The sequence below is a fragment of the Danio aesculapii genome, chromosome 20 (assembly GCF_903798145.1).
Source record: "Danio aesculapii chromosome 20, fDanAes4.1, whole genome shotgun sequence".
NCBI classification, from domain to species: Eukaryota; Metazoa; Chordata; class Actinopteri; order Cypriniformes; family Danionidae; genus Danio; species Danio aesculapii.
In genome coordinates, this window is record NC_079454.1 from 50,219,035 (window position 1) to 50,243,131 (window position 24,097).

A 24,097-nucleotide genomic window follows, 5' to 3' on the forward strand; every position below is an offset into this window, starting at 1 on the left:
TTGCACATGCAATTGATAAATATAATGTAGTTACTCACAACTTGACCAGGCTCTCCTCTCTCTCCTCGTGGTCCTTTGCTTCCAGGAGCACCCTAGGAAACAAGAAATTACAGAGGTTAGTCGATACATCCAGAAATAATGTAAACATGTTTATTATGAATTTAAGTTGATGGATTAATATATAAAAAGCATTACTGAAGGGCCAAAAAATGACTACGTATAACAAAGAAAATGGATTACAGAGTAAATACAGTATGTTAACAATTAATATTAATTTAAATTACAGTGGCATTGAGGTAAATCATAAATTGGGTAATTTACTTTTAAAAAAGCAACTAATTACATCATTAAAATGTTATTAAAACTACGTTTCTAACTACGAAGACTGAAACTAAAATTTATTTCTGAATTAAAATCCCTATAAATCGCAATACAATATAAATTAAGCTCTTTAACTTAATAATAACTTAATATAATATTCAAATCTGCCCTTTAAGTTTTATTCAAAACTGGGTCCCACTTTATATCAAGTGTCCTTAACTAATATGTACTTACACTGAAATTAATAATTTGTTACAATGTACTTTTGCGCAAATACATGTTTTTACAATGTACTTATGATTTACCATGCATACTAAATACACTCTTGACCATACCTTACACTTTAATCCATCCTAAAAACTAGCCATACCACCAAACCTGTCCCAAACCCTACCCATATCCCACATCATTAGCCCCAGAAGTGTTCTGCAATACATTATAAACAAAATAAGTACATTGCATTTACATTTTGATGCAAGTGCAGAGTAGTTAAGGGCACTTAATACAAAGTGGAGCCAAAAATTGTAATACTTTTAAAATATTTTTTTAGCTAACAAACAATATACGCTAAAAAAAGAGTTAATATTATATATAAAACATTTAACTTTTTAAAGCTTTGAGAATGAATTTCGTATATTATCATTGAAGAAATGAACAAAAGCATGCACATCACTTTAAATGGGTGCACCAAAGCTCCAAACAAATGCCAATTTATTATATTAAAAAGGCTGATGCAAGGCATGTAATGTTTCGAGCTGACAGTGTTCATCGCAGTTTGTTGCTCTTTTGTTGATCACATGATCTCATACATTATCACAACAAAAATAGAAAAATACACATTTATAAATACACAACTTACATATTCAAAATGAAAATACAAAAACAAATCCTAATAATACATCACACATAAAGAAAAACTTAATTAAACATTATTTGATCCGGAAGTGTATAAAAAAAAAAAGAGCAACATACTGCGATGAACGCTGTCTGATGAAGAGCCGCTGTGCTCGAAACGTTACACCTGTTGTATCAGCCTTTATAATTTAATAAACTGGCATTTTTGGAGCTTTGGTATTGCAGCCTTTTGAATATATATATATTATCATTAACCAATTTCTTTAAAGGTTTGTTAAAAAATACAATTCATTCATTTTCTTTTTGGCTTAGTCCCTTTATTAATCCGGGGTCCAGGAAAAAAAGTTGGGCAGTCGGTTTTATCATTGTGTATAACCGCATTTATTATTAAAGAAAACATATAATACATGGCTAATTTAATATGGAAACGCTCTATTTAAATCAGTTATTGACTTTTCTAAAAACATTCACCACACTGTACTCTGCTATTCATGCTTTTGGACAATAACTGTTCAAATCATTTTATAAATGGAGATATTAATGCGGTTTGCCACAGAGTGTGATCCAGTGCTTGCTTTACTTTCGGAAACTAAAATGATTGAAAGTAAGTCAAATAGTCTCTCTTTATGAATGAACCTTTTGAATATATATATTATCATTGACCAATTTCTTTAAAAGTTAGTAAAAACACAATTCATTCATTCATTTTCTTATCGGCTTAGTCTTTTTATTAATCCGGGGTCACCACAGCGGAATGAACCGCCAACTTATCAAGCACATGTTTTACACAGCGGATGCACACACACTCATTCGCACTCATACACTACGGACAATTTAGCCAACCCAATTCACCTGTACCGCATATTTTTGGAATGTGGGGGAAACCGGAGCACCCGGAGGAAACCCACGCGAACGAAGGGAGAACATGCAAACTCCATAAAAAAATAGAATTATTTTGCTAAATATATTTGTTTAACACTATTACTCTGCTTCTCTAAATTGATTTATACAGAAAAGCAGAATTATTTAATAGCATTTAAGGGAGGTACATTACAATTAACTGTAATTAAAATATCACACAATATAAAGATAACTCTTTCTATACTTAACTTCTATAATAGTAAACTTCTACAATATTTTACCAAATCTGAGCTTTAAGTTTAACTTAAAAATGATAAAACTTTGTAATAACAAACATAAAATGGTTTTAGTTAAACAATATCATCTGAAAAACAATATTATGTATAAAAGATTACTTTTCAAAGCAATGACGGTACATTTGATATATTATCATTGACTAATTTCTTTGAAAATGAGTTGACAATACCATTATTTTTGCTAAATATATCTGTTTAACAAAAACACAATTACTCTGCTTCCCTGAATTGATTCATGCAGAACAGCAGAATCAAAACACAGTATTTAAGGCAAGTACTGTACATTATACAGTAAGTAACTGTAATTCAATGACCTAAAAACGAACAGTAACCCCTTATTTTTCAGTGGACAAGTAATTTCATTACAGTAGCTAGTTACTTTATAACTCATTACCATTTCTGTGCAGAATTTCAGCAGAAGGATTTAAGGAGTCTCGAAACCAAAAGGTTAATATAAAAATATAAAAGATAATACAATGAAAAAAATTATTCATAGATGATTCATTGGATTTACTCAATTTTTTCACATTAAGTGGTTGTAAACTATTTATTTGGGCTGAATTTAAACAAACAAATTAAGTTGAACATTGCTCAATTTAATTTGATTGTTTAAATTCAACACAAATAAATTGTTTGCAACAGTTTTGCATGCAACACTTTTTTTTCAGTGTACATTTTAAACTTTTATTTAATGTTTACAATGCAAATCCAATTAGATCCACTTATTTGGTAAACTCTCTGATATAATATATATACTAAAAGACAGAAAATATTACTGTACAAACTGTATTGTACATAAATCAAACGAACATTTTCATATCAGTCACTAACATTACTGAAATTCATTACTGAAAAACTGAACGAATATAAAGTTACACACATTTACTCAAGTAAATAAACAGACTCAATGATCAGTTTAAAATCTGCAGAAATCTGCATATGTGGATTCTGTGTGGTCTAACTCATTACACACAATAATGATACGATAATATTACTCAACAAGAAAGATTCCTTCCTCCTTCATTTGACTTACCACTGGCCCCTGTGGCCCCTGGGGTCCTGAACTGTCTGAGGTGCATGTGCATGCATTGGGAAGAGCTGGACATTTGGATTCATCTCTCTGAATAACAGCAAGAACAAAAAACGTGAGAATAAACAGCAAAATATAACAGCATATATAAATTACTTGTGATCTTATAATCCAGAATAAAATAATTATTTGTATACACAGTAGGTAAAGTTGATTAAAAGCAGGTCAGTTACATGATGAGACTAATATATTTAACATCAAATGTAGAAGCTGCTATATTTCTTATGTCTCTAATACATTTGGATTAACTAACAAATTGCTGAGTATTGTATGTTTTACGCAGTGGATGCCCTTCCAGCTGCAATCCAGAACTGGCAAACACCCATACACTCTTACATTCACACACACATACACAAATATACACTATGGCCAATTTAGTTCATTCAGTTCAAGCGCATGTGTTTGGACTGTGGAGGAAACCGGAGCACCCAGAGGAAACCCACGCCAACACGGGGAGAACATGCAAACTCCTCACAGAAATGCCAACTGGTCCAGCCGGGACTCAAACCAGCGACCTTCTTGCTGTGCGGTCACAGTGTGACACCACTGAGCCACCGTGCCACCCCCGTAGGATTGATTTTACAAGAGGAAAAAAAGTTGGGCAGTCGGTTTTATCTTTGTGTATAACCGCATTTATTATTAAAGAAAACATAATACATGGCTAATTTAATATGGAAATGCTCTATTTAAATCAGTTATTGACTTTTCTAAAAACATTCACCACACTGTACTCTACTATTCATGCTTTTGGACAATAACTGTTCAAATCATTTTATAAATGGAGTTATTTATGCGGTCTGCCACAGAGTGTGATCCAGTGCTTGCATTACTTTCGGAAACTAAAATGATTGAAAGTAAGTCGAATAGTCTCTCTGTATGAATATTCAATTTACATGAGAAATAACAAAACTTTTTTGGGAAATACCAATACCAAATACCATAGTTGTCGAAATGCCAAGCTCAATATTAGCTTAGCGATTTGATTGGTTATTGTGGGTTGAAATGGTGGAATATTTGAAGAGTTTAGATGCAAAAAACTCGAAATGCCGTCTGAAATTTTCCTCTAAAATGAGTATTTTTATCAGGCTCCGGTGTGCATGTTCAGTAACATCACTTTTATGGCAAAGAATAAGTCCTTTTCCTGGGGTCCGTTCTTCGTATGTGGATTACTCAGCTATCTGACACGATCCAGAATCGTTTTGTTCTTCAAAACTCATCTGAAACATGTTGTCATAGCAACAGATCTGGTCGCTCAAACCTGCGTGGGAGCAGGTTCATTTCATATAAACAGGAATAGATCGGGTCTTTTCAAGCAATACTGATAAGACTGAAAGTATGTACCGAATGTTGATCATTTCTTACAGTAGTTATACACACTTGGGAAAATAGTAAATATATATTTTTAACTATTTATATATATATATATATATATATATATATATATATATATATATATATATATATATATATATATATATATATATATATATATATATATAGTTAAAAAGTTAAAAAATATATATATTAATAAAACTTATGCAATCTGCACTGGTGGTTCAAAGTGAAAATTTGATGAAATGATCTTTTTAGATATTAAACTTTTTTAAAAAAGGATAATAATTTATGCAGTCATGCACGTGTTTTGACCGCTTATGCCGGTGTTTGACAACTTCACTGATATCAAAATGCTTTTTTGATGCAAAATTAATTTATGCAGTTATTCCTTACGCCGATAAAAAAAACTTGAGTAGGCCTAGGCTACTATAATAAAGAAAATCTTCTCTAGTTGTATAACTAAATACATTGATATGCATTGAAATACGTGATGAATACTCTTGACACATGAAAGTGTAAAGCCTGCAGCAACAACAAATGTGGAAAGTTATTGCGTGTCATATTTAACAAACCGTTTACTGCTAATTTGATGTAATTTTGCTCAGATGGATAATTGAATAGTAATCAGATGATGTCATTACGCAGCTGTGCCGTCAGCCAATCACTGCATTGCTGATCATGATTTCGAGGATTGATAGATCTATCGCAGAGATCTCAGCACACGCAGAGATCTTAAGTTCATCCAGACATTTTAATCTGATTCGTGAGCTTGTTTGAAGAACCAAATTAGCCAGAGATTAGTTATCAAGATTAAAAGATCCAGGATCTGCCAAATCATCTTAGATCATTTAAGCGAGGTACGAAGAACAGAGCCCTGGTGAAATATCTCAACATAAACAAAGGAGGCCGAGAAAAATTGTAATTTTCGATGGAAATTTAAAGTTTTTGCATCTGAACTCATTTGTTTGTTAAGCATTCATTCATTTACCTTTGGCTTAGTCCCTTATATATCAGCGGTCGCCACAGCGGAATGATCCGCCAGCTATTTTAGCATATGTTTTACACTGCGGATGCCCTTTATACATCTTGATTTTCGAGCCTATGGTAATAGTTACCCTGTATGTTAACAAATGCTTTATTTCCATCAATTTCTACCATTTTGTGAGCACATATACTTTAAAGAAAACACTATTTATGCTTTATTATTACGCTTATAAATGACAATTAAAGGCTCAGTTCTGACTCAGGAACCTCTGGAACATCTTTCAAATAATTGCCAAGAAATTGTTAAAATAAACTAGATTTTTCGTTCAATTGAAAAACTCAAATTTAATATTCTGCAAAATGTATCCAGATGTCATTGTACAGTGAGAGAGATAACTCTGTAAACTTGATGTAAAACGTACATTCACTACCTGACAAAAGTCTTGTCATCAATTCCGTTTGTAAGAGCAATAAATAATAACTTGATTTCTAGTTGATCATTTGGAAAAGTGGCAGAAGGTGGATTTTTCTGCTGAATCATCTGTTGAACTGCATCCCAATCATCACAAATTTTGCAGAAGACCTACTGGAACCCGCAGGGACCCAAGATTCTCATAGAAATCAGTCAAGTTTGGTGAAGGAAAAATCATGATTTGGTGTTACGTTCAGTATGGGGGCGTGTGAGAGATCTGCAGAGTGGATGGCAACATCAACAGCCTGAGGTAACAAGACATTTGTGCTGCCCATTACATTACAAACCACAGGAGAGGGTGACTTCTTCAGCAGGATAGCGCTCCTTCTCATACTTCAGCCTCCACATCAAAGCTCCTGAAAGCAAAGAAGGTCAAGGTGCTCCAGGATTGGCCAGACCAGTCAACAGACATGAACATTATTGAGCATGTCTGAGGTAAGATGGAGGAGGAGGCATTGAAGATGAATCCAGAGAATCTTGATGAACTCTGGGAGTCCTGCAGGAACGCTTTCTTTGCCATTCCAGATGACTTTATTAATAAGTGTTTTGAGTCATTGCAGAGATGTATGGATGCAGTCCTCCAAGCTCATGATGGAGTCAGACACAATATTCATTCTTTTTCCACAGGAGCATGACTTTATATTCTATACTGGACATTATTTCTGTTTAATGACAAGACCTTTGACTTGGCAAAGTCAGACTTCACTGTCCTAATTAAATCATTAAAAATCAAGGCATGATCATGTTTTATTTTGGTAAAATAAGCGTAATCTAGAGGCCTTTGCCCTTTATATAAGCCACTTCTGATACCAAATGATCAACTAGAAGTCAAGTTATTATTTGTTGCTGCTAAAACTTGGATAGGTGACAAAACTTCTGTCAGATAGTGTACATATCGAAAAGTCTACTGAACGTAAATAGCACACCAGGGATGTGGCTGTGAAGATTTAGGAACACTGCATTTTCTCCATATGAATGTTGAATCAAACTGATGCCCTCCGCTGGCTTTGGTGTGTGGAGAAACCACACAGCTAAACAGTCCTGATTAAATCCTCTTGTGTTTTGACTGTCAGAAATACCATAGGCACATTCAAAGCATTTCATCATTTGCTTATGGAGGACTAAAAGAATAATAAAGAGTTTGGACTCAGCTGGTTCCGAGGTTTGGATTCAGACAGCTCGAGTTTAACTCGTTCTCACTCCAAAACCAAAAACCACAAATGAGTGACAGTGAAATACGTCTTTTAAACCCCATCAGCTGTTGACAAACCAAAATGTCATGGAGGGGCTTACACAATGACAGATCAAAAGAAGGAAATGCTCTAATAACATGTTTCAATCTGGTCAACAGGGATGCATCAGAAACATATGGAATATTAAGAGCTCTAATGAGTGGATGTAAGGGATATGCGTATGATAATCGATTTACTCGTCATTTGTTTTTAATTTTGATAGCCTGTGGAGCAGTCTGGGGTTACAAGCTTTGCTCAAAGCCACAGTGATCAAAGGCATGTGGGACGTAAACAGTGCGGTTCAGGGGTCACCCATACCTGAAATTTAACCCAGCATTTGGTGCTTTTTTCACCTTTGTCTAACCCTGGTTTAGTGTTTTTTTTTCTTAAATTGGAACAAAAAGCCAGAACTAACAACTGTTAAAACAGAACCTTTAATTCTTTGTCATTATTTGTGAAATGCAATAGCCATTTCGGAGTTCAAACCATTTTTAATTGTACTAGTTCGCTTTAAAACAACCTAATGCAGAATGTAGCTGATAGGTTGTAACTTGCAAGCGCTCAGTACAGGAATGTGTAGTCACATCTTAATCCTCAAAGTTGTTTTAAAATGCCTTATATGTAAGTTTGTTTCTAAACATGATTTTTTAAATACTAGACTTGTAGAGACGCACCTATATGAAATTTGTTTCAATGCCGATAACCAATAAGTATTACGATTTGGAGGCCAATCGCCGATATAGCTGCCGATAGATATAAACATTTATTTATTCTTGTTAATGTAAAGCACTTTTTGAACGAACATTTTTGTACAAACTGTGCTATATAAATAAACTTGCCTTGATCTCTGAACTTTATTAATCAATTATTCTTTTCTATGGTCAACTTTCTTTTATGTAAATAAAATCTACTGCCTGACAAAAGAGATATACATGACTAAAGTCCAAAATTAATTATCCAAAATCAATATATCAGTAAAAAAAAAAAAAGTGGCAGGCATCAAGCATGAAAAGTGGATCAACCTGCGAAAATAATACATCATTTATTGGTTTAAAGATATCGGCTTAATTTTGGTGTCTTTAAACCGATACCGATACCGATAACCGGTAAGTATTTAGATTTATAAGGCAATAGCTATTTCAGTAAAATTATATAAAAGTGGCAGGCATCAAGGATGTAAAGTAGATCAACCAGTGAAAATAATACATAATTTATTGGCTTAAAGATATCGGCCTAATTTTGTTATCATCAGACCAATACCGATAACTTTAAAAATTATCGGCCGATATCGATATGGCTACCAAATGATATACAGTGCATCCCTATAACTACACTGATATGGAATTTTTCAGAATACCTATAACCGATAAGTATTTAGATTTATAAGGCAATAGCTATTTCAGTAAAATTATATAAAAGTGGCAGGCATCAAGGATGTAAAGTGGATCAACCAGTGAAAATAATACATAATTTATTGGCTTAAAGATATCGGCCTAATTTTGTTATCATCAGACCGATACCGATAACTTTAAAAATTATCAGCTGATATCGATAAGGCTACCAAATGATATACAGTGCATCCCTATAACTACACTGATATGGAATTTTTCAGAATACCGATAACCGATAAGTATTTAGATTTAAAAGGCAATAGCTATTTCAGTAAAATTATATAAAAGTGGCAGGCATCAAGGACGTAAAGTGGATCAACCAGTGAAAATAATACATAATTTATTGGCTTAAAGATATCGGCCTAATTTTGTTTTCATCAGACCAATACCGATAACATGAGGAATGATCTGCCGATATGACTAGCGATATATCGAGCATCCCTATAACTACTGTCACCGTTTTGGAATTTTTCTCCATACCAAAAACTGATAAGTATTTAGATTTAGAGGCCAATAACCGATATATCTGCCCATAAATATAAATATTACTTATTCTATATATTTCTGCATGACTGCAAAATAGGCAAATTCTTGTTAATGTAAAGCACTTTGAATTACCATTGTGTATGAAATTTGCTATATAAATAAACTTGCCTCTGAACTGTATTAGGTTATCAGACCGATACCGACAACATTAAAAATAACAATTATCGTCCGATATCGATATCGATATGGCTAACAACATATCGTGCATCCCCACACTGTAAATAATGCTGAGTTCCACACAATTGATTTTAGTAGGGACAAAATGAAGGAATTAACTTAACTTATGTTTTTACAAATGTAAGTGGATTGAACTTAAAACAATTACTTTGTTCCCAAAAAACTCAAGAATTGTGTTGTTTCAGCTTATTTTATATAAGTAATTTGAACAAACATATATTTTTTGACTATAAAAACACTGTTTGCATGCAAACTAACTGCCAAAGGGCATAAAAGGTTTGTCATTTCTAGCTGAGCATGTTGCAGTTAAAACGCCCCCTAGAGCTTATACATATGTGCAATGCAAATATATTCAGCTGTGCATAAGTTGTAACTCAGCAGCCCTTTAGGTCAAAACTAGGCTAAGTTGTAACTTACACACAGCTGGTGTATAATCCCTAGAGGCTTTCTTAAAGTCTTCTCTTACCATTGAAGGAAGGTCACAACATCTGTCCCTGCTGGTCCAGCCGAGACTGCACACAATGTCAAACATCTGGAGCTGAAACTGGCCAACCAGAGAGAAAACGGATGTTACACGTGTCTTTGATAAAAGCCTGTATTTTCTAATATGGGCCTCAGATGATCTATTAAAAGGTCCAGGCTTGAAAAAGCGAGAGTGTTCAATTGCATGAATGTTTTTTTTTTTGTCCACAAAAAGTGCAAACTCACTGTTGCTGATTCTCCTTTTGAGCCGATAGATTTGGACATTTTTCCAAGCACTTGAAATCCATCCGTCGATGTGTTTCCTGCTGGTTTAATCTCCTTTTCTGCTACTTCGTGGCAGTCCACGTTCAGCTTGATGCTCTTGGAAGACACCAGGATGTGGAGCTGGAATAAAAAAAAGATTGTTAGATGTTCAAGTGGACTCAGGGGTCATTTTAAAGCAAGACGATGTGTTCATCTTCAGCAATGCAAAGCATTAAACAAGTCTCACTTTGGAAGTTTTCTATCGTTGTTTTTAACTTCAGGCCCTAATTAGGGATTTCTGGTAGTCTCTCGGTTCAAAGGGAGTGTTCTGGCCTGGAGCGCACATAAAAACTCGCTTCCTTCACCATCAAATTCATCTTGACATGCTCGAGGCGATGCTAACACAGAGACCATTGTAAAATACTTTTACAGAAACGTTTGGGAAAGCTTAACAGCAGCTAATAGGAGTGTAATCAAATACATCATCTCATATTAATGTAAAATACAAGGGGAGAGGGATTATCAAACCATCAGGCATTTTCCCATCTGATCTGAATCCGCTGATCAACTAAAGATTGAAGGACAAACACACTAAACAGTCACATCTCAATATTTATATAAACTCTGTGACTTTGTACTTTTCACCACAAACATGCCTACCGCCAGCTTTATTGTAAAATGCAGTTTAAAAAAACGCTGTCTTATCATCCAGCTATTAAAAAAACGCAAGATGTTTTTAATATTTGACTCTGAATCACAAAAGACATACCGGCCACTTTATTAGGTACACCTGTATAACTGGTCATTACCAAAAATTTCTAATCAGAAAAGGTGATTTGAGTGACTATGAACGTGTCATGGTTGTTGGTGTCAGATGGGCTGGTCAGAGCATTTCAGAAACTGCTGATCTACTGGGATACAAGCACAAAACGTCCAAGCTTGAGGCGGATAGACAACAGCAGCTGAAGACCACACCAGGTGCCGCTCCCTTTAGCTAAGAACAGGAAACTGAGGCTACAGTTTGCACAGGCTCACTAAAATTGAACAATAGAAGATTGAAAAATCATTGCCTGGTCAAATTCATCTTGACAACATCGAGGGCGATGCTAACACAGAGACCATTGAAAAATACTTTTACAGAAACGTTTGGGAAAGATTAACAGCAGCTAATAGGAGTGTAATCAAACACATCATCTCATATTAATGCTAAAATACAAGGAGAGAGGGATTATCAAACCATCAGCCATTTTCCCATCTGATCTGCATCTGCTGATCAGCTAAAGATTGAAGGACAAACACACTAAACAGTCACATCTCAATATTTATATAAACTCTGTGACTTTGTACTTTTCACCACAAACATGCCTACCGCCAGCTTTATTGTAAAATACAGTTTAAAAAAACGCTGTCTTATCATCAGCTATTAAAAAACTGAAGATGCTTTTAAAATTTGACTCTGAATCACAAAAGACATACCGGCCACTTTATTAGGTACACCTGTCCAACTGGTCATTACCACACATTTCTAATCAGAAAAGGTGATTTGAGCGACTATGAACATGGCATGGTTGTTGGTGTCAGACGGGCTGGTCGGAGCATTTCAGAAACTGCTGATCTACTGGGATACAAGCACAAAACGTCCAACCTTGAGGCCGATGGACAACAGCAGCTGAAGACCACACCAGGTGCCTCTTCCTTTAGCTAAGAACAGGAAACTGAGGCTACAGTTTGCACAGGCTCACTAAAATTAAACAATACAAGATTGAAAAAATGCTGCCTGGTCAAATTCATCTTGACATGCTCGAGGCGATGCTAACACAGAGACCATTGAAAAAATACTTTTACAGAAACATTTGGGAAAGATTAACAGCAGCTAATAGGAGTGTAATCAAATACATCATCTCATATTAATGTTAAAATACAAAGGATGAGGGATTATCAAACCATCAGCCATTTTCCCATCTGATCTGAATCCAATAGTCAACTAAAGATTGAAGGACAAACACACTAAACAGTCACATCTCAATATTTATATAAACTCTGTGACTGTACTTTTCACCCCAAACACGCCTACCGTCAGCTTTATTGTAAAATACAGTTTAAAAAAACGCTGTCTTATCATCCAGCTATTAAAAAACGGAAAATGTTTTTAAAATTTGACCCTGAATCACAAAAGACATACCGGCCACTTTATTAGGTACACCTGTATAACTGGTCATTACCACAAATGTCTAATCAGAAAAGGTGACTTGAGTGACTATGAACGGGGCATGGTTGTTGGTGTCAGACGGGTTGGTCGGAGTATTTCAGAAACGGCTGATCTACTGGGATACAAGCACAAAACGTCCAAGCTTGAGGCGGATGGACAACAGCAGCTGAAGACCACACCAGGTGCCGCTTCCTTTAGCTAAGAACAGGAAACTGAGGCTACAGTTTGAACAGGCTCACCAAAATTGAACAATAGAAGATTGAAAAATCATTGCCTGGTCAAATTCATCTTGACAACATCGAGGGCGATGCTAACACAGAGACCATTGAAAAATACTTTTACAGAAACGTTTGGGAAAGATTAACAGCAGCTAATAGGAGTGTAATCAAACACATCATCTCATATTAATGCTAAAATACAAGGAGAGAGGGATTATCAAACCATCAGCCATTTTCCCATCTGATCTGCATCTGCTGATCAGCTAAAGATTGAAGGACAAACACACTAAACAATCACATCTCAATATTTATATAAACTCTGTGACTTTACTTTTCACCACAAACACGCCTACCGTCAGCTTTATTGTAAAATACAGTTTAAAAGGGTCTACGAGATCTGAATTTAGCAGTGAAGATTGAAGGCTTAATTGGATTTGGACTGCAAATCAAGTGCTTTGCACATACCTGGCAACCCAGGCTGCCTCACTGTTGCTTTGTCACTTGTTTGCTTGGGCGGGTATGACGTAATTGCTTTTTCTCACAGTTCAAAAGCAAGGGCTGCTTCAAATGTAGCCACACATATAGCCATGCGGTGGAATAGCTCTTTCGATATACTTAAAGTCACAATCGTCGTCAACACGATGCTAAAGGAGAAGCACTTTAGCATCGAGAGCAACACCGTGTAAGTACATTTAGACCTGTTTTCAGTTGCTGTGTTTGGTTAGAGAACACTTAGACTTGTTTTCAGCTGGTTGTCTATGGTTGTAGGACATTTAAAATTGTTTTCAGCTATCTGTGTTTAGTACTAGAAAGTTTAGCCACTATTTCCTTTGTTACTGTAAGAGCTTGTGTGCCGAGCCGGACGTTTTTTCGCGCGCCGCCGCTGCAGTTTCGAGTGTTTTTTCCTTTGGAGGCTTCAGAATGCAGCAGCACGAGTGGTCTTTGATGAACCCAAAAGAGCACATGTCACTCCGCTACTCACCCGTTTGCACTGGCTGCCAGTTGCTGCTCGCATCAAATTCAAAGCTCTGATGTTTGCTTACAAAGCGACCTCTGGCTTTGCTCCTTCGTATCTGCTCTCACTTCTGCAGATATATGTGCCCTCCAGAAACTTGCGTTCTGTGAATGAACGTCGCCTCGTGGTTCCATCCCGAAGAGGGAAGAAATCACTTTCCAGAACTCTCGCATTCAATCTGCCCAGTTGGTGGAATGAACTCCCTAACTACATCAGAACAGCAGAGTCACTTGCTGTCTTCAAGAAACGACTAAAAACTCAACTGTTTAGTCTCCACTTTCCTTCCTAATCTTAACTGCCTCTCTGGCTATACCACTAACTGTACTCTCTCTCAAAAAAATAAATAAATAAATTTACTAATGCTTTGCTTCTTAGACTTTACACACCTGAAACTTGCCTACAGCACTTGTTCACTGCTGCTCTTATAGTTGTGTAAATTGCTTCCTTGTCCTCATTTGTAAGTCGCTTTGGATAAAAGCGTCTGCTAAATGACTAAATGTAAATGTAAATGTAAACACAAATCAAATTAAGGCGTGAAATATTCCTATTTTAGTGGCATAAGTGCTGTACAGACATACTCTGTAATCAAACTATTACCGTCATGTAGGACCTTTAGCTTTATTTTGCGAAAGGATAAGCCATACACACATGGCTATTTTCTGCAACTAAGGATTCAGTAAAGCACTACAGACACACACATCTCATCCGAGTGCATGCAGAAGTTTTCTTTTCATTCGGTGTGCGGTATCAAATACCATTAAAACAGCTCTCTCCTATCAGTCCTTACTTCATACTCACATCCAGTAGCTCAGAGTTTGTCACGGGGGCATGAGATGTTGCTTAATAAAAGTGAAACTGCTGAAATATTTAAAATAATATACCAAAAATTACATTTAGTCATTTAGCAGACGCTTTTATCCAAAGCGACTTACAAATGAGGACAAGGAAGCAATTTACACAACAATAGGAGCAACAGTGGATAAGTGCTATAAGCAAGATTCAGGTGTGTAAAGTCTAAGAAGCAAAGCATTAGTAATGAATGCAGGCTTTGATGAGTATTACATCAACACTTTCCATAATTTCTTCTTGACTTTAGGCTATTAAATGTAAAGCTTTTTGCCAAACCCAACAGCAACAATCAGAAAACACACTGCTTGATCACCTGACGGTCACGAGTTGCACATAATACTTTAAAGTACTCATAAACTTTGAACTATTTGGCTTCGAATCTTAGATCTGGAATCATTTGACTCCATCATGCTAATTGTGTTGCTCAGGCTGCATGTGAAGCGTTTTCCCTTGTAATTGCTGGTTGGCTCTATACGTATTGAACTTTTTCCTGCATTCATAATCAATGTACACTGATATTCCCAGATCACCACAGCGCATGATGAAGTCGTTCCTCCATATGCCGTGGACCGTCAGGCGGCCAAGTCTTAAACACCAGTTGAAAGCTGCAGTGTAATCATATTTCTAGCTATTGGAAGAGTTCAGCGCAGTGGGTTGAGAATATGGCTTGGAAATTCTGCGGTTGCTGCAGTAGATAGAAATGATGCGCTCGTGATTTGACCACAGCAGATCAATGGTCAGTATCAGTAAACATGCTGCGGGGCTGAGATTGGCTGATGTTTACCTCACCGTTAAGCTAAACAAAGTGAAAAAGACGCGATATTCATTAGAACGATGAAGGATTGTTATGGAACCAGACCATCATCTTATCTGTGAGGGCTGGTTTTCTTTCGTGCCTCTTAGCAAGCTGCCTATCTAATCTAGTCAATATCAAACCAAACATGACATCTCCAGACATCTAGAGCAATGTGGTACGTATTATCTAAAGCTGTTCATGTGGCACACGATTGTTTTGTGTTTAGCCTGGGGGTCTTCTGGTCTCAATTATTTATATTTCGTACAGAATAGCATACAGGCTTTTGCATAATGTTCAATTTAAACTGAAAAGACATGAGTACTTTGTATATGAAAAAAGGGATACCATTACGCAACAATTTAATTTTAAACTATTTTACTAATAACATTATATTTTAAATGAAAAGCTATCTGTCTATTCAGAAAAAATAAATATAAAAATATATAAATGCTGATTAATCACTTTGTTCTAAAATCTATAGTGTTAATTAACATATATGTGTTATATATATATATATATATATATATATATATATATATATATATATATAACCCCCCCCCCCTCACCTCCTTACTATTATCATCAATATTATTACTTCTACTTTTGTATCATTATTATTAGTACTGTCCTGACTTGTCCTGTTATCTCCTCATTATCATTATTACAAGTATCTCTACCATTGTCATTATTCAGGTTGCTGTAGTAGTAGTAGTAGTAGTAGTAGCAGTAGTGGTTGAAGTTGTAGTTTGGGTTTTTGAAGTAGTAGTTGAAGTAGTATCTGTAGTAGTAGATGTCGTTGGTATAGTGGTATCAGAAGTAGTGGATGTGTAGTAGTAGTTGTTGTTGTTGTCGGTGTAGTAGTATCAGAAGCAGTAGACGTTGTTGATGTAGATGTTATAGTAGCAGTCATTCCTGTAGTAGTATCAGTAGTAGATGTAGTAGTAGTAGTATCAGTGGTAGTAGTCGGTGTAATCGGTTCAGTAGTAGTACACATTGTAGGAGTAGTAGTGGTTGTGGCTGTAGTAGCAGTAGTAATAGTTGTAGCATTAGAAACTCTCTGTAGTAGTAGTAGTAGTTGGTGTAGTATTTAAGATTTATTTTTATTATTGTAGTGGTTGTTGTTAATGATTATTACTGTTGTCCTTTCTTGCTTGTTTACTGTCATTATTATTATCATTATATCACTAGCATTGTTGTCACTCCTTATATAAGTTACTTGCTTCATTTAGTGACTGTTATTGTTCCTTTTGTATGTACTCTGACCTGTTTACCAAGTTACCTTCACATGCACACACGCGCACACACACACACACACAAACAAACACACGCACCTGCCGGTACTTGATTGTATTGTTGTTGTTTTTTGTATTTTTGTTATTGTTTCATTTTCTTTGTATTTGCATTATCTCAAATTGTGTACCTTTTGCATATTCTAATTAAAAAAAACAAATAAAAATTAAGAGTTTTCGTATTTTGTGTTTTTTGTTTATTTACGGTTGTGAATTGCATTATGGGATGTTGATCTTTTCTCTGTCGACTTTTGATGTTGAAAATTCAATAAAGTGACTTTATTTATTCCACCCCTGACCTATGGGGCCGTGTACAGCAGGGGTTACGCTGCTTACGCTGTCTCCCTTTTGAACTCTGCCCCCCACTGACTCTTTTGCCCCCTAATGCAGCCCCACACTCTCCTTATAACTTATACTCCTCGTAATCACTGCACTATTTAACATTTGCACATTTAAAAATGTACTAATTGCACAAATTCATAGCACTGATTCATTCTTTTTGAACTGTACATACCCACTGTACATATACATTTGTAATTATGTTCATATCTATCTGCACACTTCTGATTATTAATAGCATCCTGTACATATAATCATCTATTGTAAATCTCTGTTCATAGCTAATACAACCTGTATATAATGCTCATAGTACATCCATCTGTAAATATCACTATAGTTTTTCTATAACGGCACTTTATAACTTATACCTATACCCAGGGGCGTCGCTAGACCCAATTTACTGGGGCACGTGCCCCAGTAAAAATCTCCAGTGCTCCAGTAAATGCATTGAGATATGATTTACTTCATATGCAAGTGTATTTATTAAGAGTGGTAATTCCAAAATAAAGACGTTATTCTCTATGTGCAACCGGTAGTTAACATGCGCGCCAAAAAAGTAGGCTACTTGCTTGTTACGCACCGCTCATGCATTGTAAAAACCGGCGTAACGGCCTTTTTTGTTTAGCTAGTCAACAAAACTAAAGATTAAACAATATGACAGTGATCCTACTAAGCATGCCTCCTGATAGATTTTTTTTGTATGAAGCAAAAAGAAGGGGTGAGGAGATGAGGAGGGATGAGGAGTCAGTGAGGTAAAGACTTAATAAACCTAATTCTCTGCCATGTGTCAAGTCTAAGACAACAGATAATTCTATAACACATCGTTTTTTGTATTTTATTGAATTGTCTATAGAATTTCATTCAAATGAAATTAATATTTATGCAAAAGATTTCTTAAATGATCTTAGCATATCACTCCAGTTGTGTCTAAACATTGTTTTTCAGTTACAATTAAGATTTTGTAGAATAATAATTGTATAATAACAAGAACAACTTTTATTTTTAATAAATATTTATAAAAAAATATATATATATATATATTGGGGGTTGGGTGCAGTGCGGTGCCCCAGTAGAGCTTTATGTCTAGCAACGCCCCTGCCTATACCCTTAACTTGGTGCTATTGCACTCCTGGCTAGACCTAAACTGCATCCCGTTGCCTTGTACTTGTACATGTGTAATGACAATAAAAGTAAATATAATCTAATCTTATTGATATTTTAGTAGTGTGAAATAATATAATGTATAAGAAATAATATACAGAGAAATAAGTCTGTAAAATAACAAAAAATGTACTAGCAGTTTATTACAGGGTGTTTGTAGTGTAATATACAACACCGACCATATTACTTTAAACTATTAAATATGTTCATAAAAGTCACTTTCAAGGTTATTGGAAGAAAGATGAAGTTAAATAAACAGGAAAAAATAAAGACAATCCTGAAAAATACTGAAACTGACTTTTTTTACAGTGAGGATATCCAGAATATACGGTTGTACGCGTTCGGTGGTGGAAAGATTACCAAAAAATCATGCTCAATTGAAAGCACCATTACTTGCCAAAACATTTTGTGAAAGTACAGTAAGAGTATCTCCTCTAAACACTACTCAAAGTATGAGTAAAAAAGAAAAGTAGTGAGTATAACACTGTGAATACTATTACACCTTATACCCTGCAAATGAAAAATCTGGCTTACATCCGTGCCATTTTTTTTAAAGAGGGCTTCTAAGTTAAATTATTTGTCATTCATGGCATATACGTTTCAAATGTAAGGCGAATTTAATGTTAGAACATTACATTAATGTATGCATTAATGTATAACAAGCCGGCAGAAAGCATCTTGATGCATTTACTGTACAGGCAGAGCAAAAAAAGGGGCAAAAATCTAGATGTTCCAATATGTTAACCCTCAGGTTATTGAACCCTGACTAACAAGATACGAGTGTCAAGCAATTGCCATCCCAGACCGAAGACTGGTACTAGTCCATGGATCAATTGGTACCGGGCTGCATAAAAATCATTAATTATTTCTATTTTATTGATTATCTGAATCTGAGCAACCTTTTTTTTTAATTATTTTAAATCTTTTATTTTGAAAAATGATTCTCTCGGTTACATCTTGGTCACTTGAATGCCAAAATTTAACCCACAAGCAGCAAAATGAGTAAGAAACAGACATCATTGCAAAGTTTCTTTGTGATAGGGAAAATGCCCAGAGCACAACCTTTTTGTCAACAAATCAGGTGAATCCAGCATGAATGTCTGTGCAAGAAGATCAACAGCTGGAGATGCAGCTGCAAATGACAGTGGCCTTGTTTACATATCACATGAGCACAAAATCATTGTTTCCAATGGAGGCATGCGGCTTGCATGTGCATATTGGGAACGATGCGCTCATGCCTTCCAGGCACACCCATTTGAAAACATCTTCAAAATGTCACAAGCGCACCTCGAGTCACGTGACAAGAACTGACCGATCAGCTTCATATTTTGCATGGAATATGCACATTTCATTTCCATCATCTAAACAGTTTCTCGCTCATTGCATTTAATTATTTTGCATCTTCTTGAACACTTTTCATGCCTCGCACTGTACATGTTTGCTGCATTTATAAAGCGTCTATGCCTTGAAGTCAATCTGTTTCAGGTGATTTTACTAAGCAAGATTTTAATACACTGGAATCACAGGACTGATTATTCTACTTACAGTCAACGTACAGTCAGAATTATTAGATATCCTGTCATTTTTTTTTTGTTTTTTTTTTTAAATTTCCCAAATTATGTTTAACAGAGCAAGGATTTTTTTCACAGTATTTCTTATAATATTTTTTCTTCTGGAGAAATTCTTATTTGTTTTATTTCGGCTAGAATAAAAGCAGTTTTTAATTTTTTTAAATACCATTTTAAGCTTAATTTGTCCCTTTAAGCTACTAGTATCCTAAAAAATATCTAGTCAAATATTATGTACTGTCATCATGGCAAAGATAAAATAAATCAGTTATTAGAAGTGAGTTATTAAAACTATTGTGTTAAGAAATGTGTTGAAAAAAAATCTTCTCTCCGTTAAACAGAAATTGGGAAAAAATATGCAGGGGGGCTAATAATTCTGGAGGGCTAACAATTCTGACTTCAACCGTAGACAAAAATAAACAAATATATAAAATAGTGACTGCAGTAAAAGTACAGCACTAAAAATATACTCAAGTGCACACTCCTGAAAAAAAACAGCTCATTTACAGTAATTTGGGTATTTACAATCCTTCACTTCGCACCACTGCATACTGTGTATTGTGTTTGCATAGCATTCTGAACCTGATATTCCTGCACAACCTCTGCTGTTTATAATCTGCCGCACTGTTGTTCCATTTAAAGCATTGTCAGAACTGATTAGGTTTGAGTTTGTTTGTTTTGATTTGATCACTGGCAGCTGTCCTCCTGCGTCCTCTTTATTGGCCACCTGTGGCCGTTCAGAGGGAAGCACGATCTTTTAAACAGACCATTTCTCCATTTCAACTCAATATGCCACACGTCTGGACAGATCTTTCAAAGACAGAGCTGTCCTCCGTTTCAGCCAAACCCACAGAGGATATATATGGGGAAATCTCATGTTTCTGCACTTTACCGTGGTGCCTATAGTATTGCAGGGTTTTTTTTTAGATATGAATATTCTGTCTTCATTAACACCTCCATTTTCATTACAAAAGACCATGTTGATTTATTTTAATAATATTTTCTGCCTTTCTGTGACCCTCTATGTTAGCAAACACGTAACCACTGAGCCACCGTGCCCCTACAAATGAATTGATATGACATTATTAGTTTCGTTTTAATGTTTTGTTCTGTAGATATTCATCTGTATTGTACAGTGGCCGAGAGAGCTAAACATGCAGTAATTTAAGACAATACATGCATATACAAAAAATGTCAGCAAATTAAGAAAGGATCCTCATTGGTTTGATAGCACACGTGTTGCAAATCCTTACAAAGCAAACACAAAGAAAAACACACTGCATTTTCTCACAACGCATGCAAATATCATGGAACCGAAATGTTTCAAGAGGACCCAAAAAACATGACAGACCTGGCTGGGATTTGTTTATTGTGCCTATACTATTGCTCCGTGCTGTTGTAGTTGATCTATGAGCATAGATATTTACATTAGATGTCACCTACGATGTTGTTGTCTATTGGAAGGAATGCGTCAACAGAGCCGCCATTTTAGTACAGGGTACAGCTCCTTTGAAATGAATGTAGGATCAAGGTGCAGTGGAGAACTACCCATCCAGAGCCATAGATATATACACATATATACATATTTCTATGATCAGGAGTTTTCCCGGTGGTAAGTATGCAAATATTTTTTTTAAATGACTAAAATTATAATTTTACATCATTTTTCCACAACGATGGATAAGTGAACGCACAGGCATTGCCGACAAAGAGCATGTGTTTGTGTGCATGAAAATGTATTATCCTCCCTCCCTGTTAAATTTAATCCATGTCCTGAAACATCCCCCCTCTCCTGCTTTCACTTCTAATTCTAAGGGAGGGAGTGATTCTTTTGTAAATGAATCTTCGTTATGAATGACTCATGTGAACTATTAATATCCCTGCGTCTCAATATGCATCCTATCCAGCTTTCTGATCTAAATGGTACATAACATTTGTAATATATAATAATTTAGGGTGGACAGTACGCACAGAGGCACAGGCACTGTTATGTTATTAGGCACCCTTATAAGTTACCTCAAAAAATCAGATGTTACTATTCTTAGCCCACAATAATACAAGTTTCGAGCACCGCAAGATCTTGTTGTCAGATTTCATTTACATTGTTTGCTGATTTTATTCAGCAAAACTAGCATAAGCCTAGTGATTAGTGAAAATTAGTGCTACTTTGCCTTGTGGTCAGTGCAGTAAGTGACTGTATTATCATCAATAACGTTACCTGTTGAGCACAAAAGTTCGTAACTTACAAAAACGTAAAAAAAACGAAATCTTACCTATAACACGACTTTATTTGCACTTTACTACACCCGTACGCTGCGCAAAAGTCCAGCATCTTCACATTGGCTTTAGTCCTGGTTAAGTGAGCTTGAATGACTTTTGTCCTGGGAGCACTGTACAAATTTGGCAGCAGTACTGACGCATGCTCAGGGCCTGTATGCGATATCTAGTGTATATATCTATGATCTTTGAAAGGTGAGTTTTTTGTTTATTTTAACATTCTGATTACACAATTCCATTGTATTTTGTATATTACTAGCCTAAATAACCATCACCTAAATAGCTGGGTCCCTCATGTTTTAGGGTCCCCTTGAAAAATTTCCATTGTGTTCCATACTTTTTGCATGTGTTGTGAGAAAATGCAGCCATTTTCTTAATTTGAGAAAAGGCAGTATGTTTTTTTTATGTGTTTGCATTGTGAGGATTTGCAACATGTTTAAAGCAGCCCTTTTAACTTCTCCCCCAACCTCCCACTGGCCTGCAGATGCTGCTCTCTCATTGGCTGTAAGTAACCGCTGATGTTATTTTCATTCAGAACACATTTCACATGGAAGATTTTGAATCGCTGACAGCTCCAGATATTTAGCAAGCCAAAATCTTACGAGTGTCAGCGACTCATAGGCGATTCTCTCAGATCACATCTTTGATAGTACACACTGTGTGATTGTTACTCACGTGAATAAGCACCGATTTTCCTGTGATTGCTGGCATTTGTTGGCGATTTCTCAAAACCTGTCAGCGAGTTAAAATTGGGGGTAAAATCATGCAGTCTGAACTCTGCATTAAGCTCTCTCGGCCACCTTAGTATTGCTTGCAAATTAGAAAGTCAATAAAAAGTTTAAAGGGCATTTTTAATAATAGTCACATCGCTGTTGTCCTTTTAAAGGGCACATAGTTTACCTCTTTTTTATGATTTAATATTAATATTATGGTTGTTCTGAGTGTGCCAGTTTAGGGTTAGTTTAAAACACAATTCAGATTTTTTATTATAATGTGTTAAAAAGTGTCATGTTGGGGGCGTGTCCACAGTTCGCCGATTTAGGGGTGTGTTGCTTCACATGTAGATTAGTTTCGGCTTCCCGCCAACGTAACAAGGGGGCGGGGCCATGAACTCACCCACTCTGCAATTGCTACAGAGTCTGACAGGCAGACGGAGAAGGAGAGAGAGGATCACCATTCAGTCATACATGTACGAGTCGGACACAGACCAAGCAGAGAGTACAAAATCATTTGTGTCTTTGTACAGTTTTACAGCCAACTGTGTGCTAGTTTCAAGTGGCGAGCTTGTACACAGAAACTAATAACCACACACACTGAATTAACTTTGACTGAGGCACCGGATGTGCCGCTCGAAACTGCAACACGGTACACCAGACACTCTCTGTAGCGCGGCAGAGACATGAAGTGTCCCGAATCGTCGCGCCACGCATTTTTGAATTCTAAACATAGGTTTCTGCAGCGGTCCGCGGTACTCAGCCGTCGACTTGAGTGTATCCTGATAGAAACCGATGTTTAGAATTCTAAAACGCATGCTAGTTAAGATCACAGGGAGCTTTTGGGATCGTGAGAAATGCAAACGGCTGAAGTATAAGGTAGACTCAATGAGAAGTACACATGTTTGCAAACCTACCTAAAGATACAACCAATAATTCCGATTAGAGCGATAATGTGGAGAATATTGATCTTGTGTTGAGCCCAATGAGCCTTGCATCTAAAAATAGAGCAAGGGTGTTCCTTTAGTAATATCGCTTCGACTCATGCTGAAAATGGCGGACGTGAATCAACAAACGGAGGATATGATGACGCACCTGTCAATCAATATTGGTGGGCGGGGGGACCGCTCTCCTACGTCAGGTTGCGGTCGATTTGAAAACCGCTCCAATTGGTCCACCATTTTTTATGTTGTTAAATTGAAAAAAAAGCACTGGGTGTGTTTATATCACCACAATATGACGGTCTATACATCATACATGCACATATGTCTGTCCAAACAGCTTGAAAAGTTGATTTTTTACCATAGGTGCCCTTTAACAAAAGCATGCAGTGATCAGATTAAAAAATGTAAAACATCAGCTTTGAGAAACTGATGA

General features: G+C 36.0%; 1 protein-coding gene across 1 annotated transcript in view; it reads right to left on the reverse strand.

Moving 5' to 3' along the window:
- The window catches only part of col12a1b (collagen, type XII, alpha 1b), a 219,651-nt gene that overhangs the window by 17,557 nt on the left and 177,997 nt on the right, over positions 1-24,097 (reverse strand). Inside the window, exons 64-67 of the mRNA XM_056480643.1 lie at positions 10,269-10,427; positions 10,027-10,104; positions 3,367-3,453; positions 39-92 (exon numbers count right to left, since the gene is read on the reverse strand). Coding sequence (XP_056336618.1) covers positions 39-92; positions 3,367-3,453; positions 10,027-10,104; positions 10,269-10,427 — 378 coding nt within the window. The remainder of the gene's footprint in view (positions 1-38; positions 93-3,366; positions 3,454-10,026; positions 10,105-10,268; positions 10,428-24,097) is intronic.